Genomic DNA, 4,792 nt, shown 5'->3' on the forward strand with positions numbered 1-4,792 from the left:
TATTTAAGCACACTAACTCGGCCTCCCTTGTCCCTAACACTTCCAGAGAGCTGTAGTGAGAGACCCTAGCCCCCATATTGTTCTTGTGAGTGATTTTGCTTGGTGAAGGAAGTTTGGAGGTTAGAAGAAGAAGGAGGAGGTTGAAGAGTGCAAGGAGGGGGAGTAGATCCGAAATCTACATTGTGAGAAGCTTCCATTCAGGTAGAAAAGTTCCTACCTTGATCACTAGGTCATTAGATACCATTTTTGTCCAAAATTGGTGGTTTTAAAGCCCTAAAACACCAAACTCCATGTGTTTGTGCTTAATGATCCGAAAGGAATTCAGAGCTAGACCTTGTGGACGTAGTTTGAAGTGATTGAGGTCCCCATTGGGTGTATGACCTCATAAAGAGCTTGGATTTGCCATTTGGAGGTTGTAGGGCCATGCATGCACGTAAAGTTTGAAACTTTACGTGATAAGCATGCCCTAGGAACATAGATCCATGGTTTTGAAGCGTTGCATGTCTCAGATTTGGTCTATATGGGAAATGGGTCAAGGGACTCGACGAGTCCCAAAGTGGAACTCGGCGAGTTGGATGAACAACTCGGCGAGTCCTATGAAGATTGCCTGGTACTCGGTGAGTTGTTCTTCAAACTCAGCGAGTCAGATGAACAGTTACTGAGTAAGAGGGATTTAGTTGTTGAAGGTCAAACCCTTCGTATCTGCATGCAGAATTAGCAATCTACGTGTAGCAATAGCCCCAGAAACCCAAATCCTCATAAGGATGCTCTGGTGAGGATTTAGAAGCGAGTAGGAGATCTGCTCATATGGACTCGACGAGTTGTTCTTGGACTCGGTAAGTCAGATCGCGAGTCGGTTCTATCGTCCCAAGTAGTGAGTTAAGGGTGACTCAGTGAGTGGGATAAGGGACTTGTAGAGTGGGACTGGGTTAGTGGGAGAAGGACTCGACGAGTCGTTGCCATGAATCGGCGAGTCCAGTCAACTGGAAGTTGACTTTGACCAAGGAGTTGACCATGGACCAGGGGTGGGTCAGTCATCTAACCTAAGGGTGTGTATACAGGTAATCTATGTTTATGATTTATAGCCGGAGGACTTCTGATTCAGCAGTCAGGTGCTTAGCAAGCAGACTTTCAGCAGCTACTTTTCGAGGAGAGTTACCTTCCAGTAGTAGTGGGTCTAAGGCCACAATGCTGGCCCACTAGTAGGAGTTGTATGTTTAGATGATTGTCTCTGTGATATTCATCCAGGGCTGCTATTACATGTGTTATGTTTATGTGATAGTATGATATGATGCTATGTGCTAGTGACAGTATGAGAGATAGTCCCCAGAATACCGGTTGATAGGACCGAATGGGGCAAATATGCCCTGCCATGCTAGATAGATTATGTGATACATGTTATGTGGTAATGGTAGGGGTGAAGTCCCCAGTGTCCGGTCGAGAGGACCGAAGGGGAGACCAGCACCCAGGTATGCTAGTTAGTATCCGATCGAGAGGATTGAACGGGAGACCAGCACCCAGATATGCTAGTCAATATCCGGTCAAGAGGACCGAAGGGGTAGGTCGGGCACCCAGGTATGCCTGACAATATATGTATGTTATGTGGTTATTTGGTATGTGGTATTGTGGGGGAACTCACTAAGCTTCGTGCTTACGGTTTTTAGTTGTTGTTTCAGGTGCCTCTTTAGCGAAGGGGAATGAGCTGGCACGGTAGCGGCATATCACACACACGCACTTTTTTTCCGCACTACGAGATATTCTGGGATTTATACTCTGACATTATGGTTGTTTTTATGTTTTGGTTTCGGACATGAAATATGTTTTATGAGATAATATGATCGGATGATGTTTTACTATAAATATTTTATAAACCACTTATTTTAAATGAAATTTTTGGGCGTGAAAATTGGGTCGTTACAGAAATGATGTAAGATCACTAGTTCATGTTAGATATCAACTAGTTAGGGCAAGAAACTTACCAGTTTTGAAGATCGGGGATGAAGATCTCGATAATACTTGAGAGAAAACTGAAGTTCTTGGGTTTGAGAAGTGAGAAAATGGCTAGAAATGATCAAAACTCATATATATATATATATATATATATATATATATATATATATATATATATATATATATATATATATATATATATATATATGTGGGAGTTCACTCCATCTTATGGAGTTTAGGGCATGAATTTTAGTGCTTAGGCTTTAACAGTTACTTTCTAACACTTATTCCTTAAGTGTACAAGGCTCGGAATGCTCAAACAGACTCCTAATTGTGCTAAAAGATGGCAGAAATGAGTTTGACTTTCAATAAAGTGTTTAACTATTAGTTGTTAAACGTCGAACTGAAAGTAGGTTTTTGATCAGTTTAGGTGCATGAAGGATATTATTAATTTTTAAAGGAGGGTAAGGTGGTTGTAGGGTTGTGTGACCGGTTCCATGGATGGGTATTTGAGAACCATTTCCAACGATGATATTGTTTTGTATACCATTATTGAAATAATTGGAAATGTTACTTGTTGTATTCGACATGTGGTTGGTAGCGCCAGAATTGAGATACCAGTTCTGGTCCGGGTTTAATGTCATAGTATGCATCGCCTGGTCAATGTTGGTCGGGGTATGAGAAGCTGCATAGCCATATGGATTAGCGCCAAGAACACCTGCAAAGTTAGGATTTCTATTTTGATAACTATTCACCGGGTTCGTAGGGTATGGTGCGGGTGGAAAGTTCCATTGTTGTTGTGGCTGCCAAGGGGCATTCCATCCGATTGTTGGTTGTTGCGGATAGTAACTTTGGTGAAAATTTGCTACATGTCCGCGACCCCGACCCCGACCGCATCCCCGACCCCTCTACCATTGTGCTACCCCCTGCCACCATAGTCAAACTGTTGGAACTGACCGCGCACACTACTACTACGGTACTGTTGTTCGGTTGGCAGTGGATGGTGTTGTCGGTTAGTGGTGGCTGTTGTCTGAGTATTCAAGGCGGCTGTTGCTGTATCAGTCGATGCCTTGGAGGTGGTTGCGGTTAGGATGGTGCTGAAATTATGATTCTTGCGGGTTTCTTCCAGGATTAGTTTTGATCGGGCAGTGTAGAAATATGGTAGAGGTGTAGATTGTTGGAGTATAGTAGCAAGGGTTTCAAATTTGTCTCCAAGCCCGTTGATTAATTGAAGAACTAGACGATCATTAGAAACCGGGGCATCAACATTGGTGAGTTGATCAGACAAGGTTTTGAGTTCTTGACAATAAGCAGAAACATTAGAGAAGGATTCCAATTTGATATTGTTGAACTTGTTTTCTAGGTACAACGCCCTTGAAGGTTTACTGTCAATGAAGATGTTTTCCAACGATTTCCAGGCTTGTTCTGCTGTGGAATCAGGTTTTAGAATGGTAATGAACAAATCTTTTGAAATCGTACTGTAAATCCATTGGAGGACAATGGAATCCAGACGTTTGTGAAGAGCCACAACATCTACGTTTTCCTTATCGTTGTCTGTTGCAGGTTTAGAGGGAGAAGCTTCCTGTGGTAGAATATGATGAATGACGTCGTGTGCCCGACAGTGAATCTTGAATAATTCAACCCATGATGTGTATTGCCCGTCATCCATCTCCAGAATAATTGGGATGAAATTCCTGATGTTTGTGACAGTAACAGCAGGATGTAATGAAGCCATTAATTGATGAGAATAGGAGGAGAAAATCGACAGGTACTGAAGGTTGCCGATGAAAAAAAAAAGAAAAAGAAAAGAAGAACAAGAAGAAGAAGGAGATGCGACAGGGAGAATGTGCGATTGAAGGTTTTAGGAGAAAGGGGAAAAAATAGTGCGGCTAGGGTAATTAGCGCTCTGATACCATAATGGAATTTGGCCAAAAAAAACTCCCTCCGTAAATTGCATTAATAATATGTATATATAGGTACACAATTTACACTTTGGTACCACATAGTTTACAATAATGAATTTCCTAGTCTAATATCAACCGAACATGATAGAAAATTTTGGGTTGTCACATTTGACCATAAATTAAAAAGCAGATGAAATTGTATGAATATTAATGTGAGTATGTTGCAAAAAGATTTGGTGTCAAAACAGTAGAAGAATAAACATTAAATGTGATTTTGATCAGAAATTTTGGCTTTTTAAATTAAAATTAAAGATGGAATCTTGTTAGTTACCGGATATCAAATGGTTAAAGGTTTTCTCTTTGTGGGGGACCGGTTACCTATCAACTCGTTCAAGATTTGGAATTTCCTATTGCATGGATCGTTCAAAACTGAAACTTGTTCACAAACTATTACATGGTTAGCACGTCTTTTTAGAGACTAGATTGGAACGGAATTACAATTTATCGAAGTATTCAACTATTACATGGTTGGAATTTCTTATTTTTCTTTTTTAAAGCAAAGATAAATAAAATAAAAACACTAAAATGATAACCTTATAATATTGATAAAATAATATATTGCTATTATGGGTAAAAAAATAAAATGCACTGCTTATATTGATAGAAAGAGTAAATTAGGTTGTCTTTTCTCATACTTTTCCCTTTTATAATTGTTTTTTTTTTTTTTTTTTTTTTTTTTTTTTTTTTTTTTTTTTTGTGTATAATACTTTCAGGTGTTTTTTCGGTGCATGAGAGTTTGGAGGTTGAACTTCATGGGTTATTTATGATGCGAGCATCACCATGATTGAAAGTTGGATTTTGTGCTTGTGGAGAGTTGTATTACCCATTTTTACATGCAAAACACGGTTGGGAATATCCTGTTATTCATGAATTCCAAC

The 4,792-nt window shown here is 39.8% G+C and overlaps 1 protein-coding gene across 1 annotated transcript; it reads right to left on the reverse strand.

The window, feature by feature from the left end:
- Positions 1-2,869: 2,869 nt before the first annotated feature.
- Positions 2,870-3,685, reverse strand: LOC145035930 (uncharacterized). The gene has a single exon (XM_078984429.1). It carries the CDS (start codon positions 3,683-3,685, stop codon positions 2,870-2,872), a length of 816 nt encoding a protein of 271 aa, XP_078840555.1.
- Between the last annotated feature and the right edge of the window lie 1,107 nt (positions 3,686-4,792).

The sequence above is a fragment of the Lactuca saligna genome, chromosome 3 (genome assembly GCF_052625555.1).
Source record: "Lactuca saligna cultivar CGN05327 chromosome 3, ASM5262555v1, whole genome shotgun sequence".
Taxonomy (NCBI): domain Eukaryota; kingdom Viridiplantae; phylum Streptophyta; class Magnoliopsida; order Asterales; family Asteraceae; genus Lactuca; species Lactuca saligna.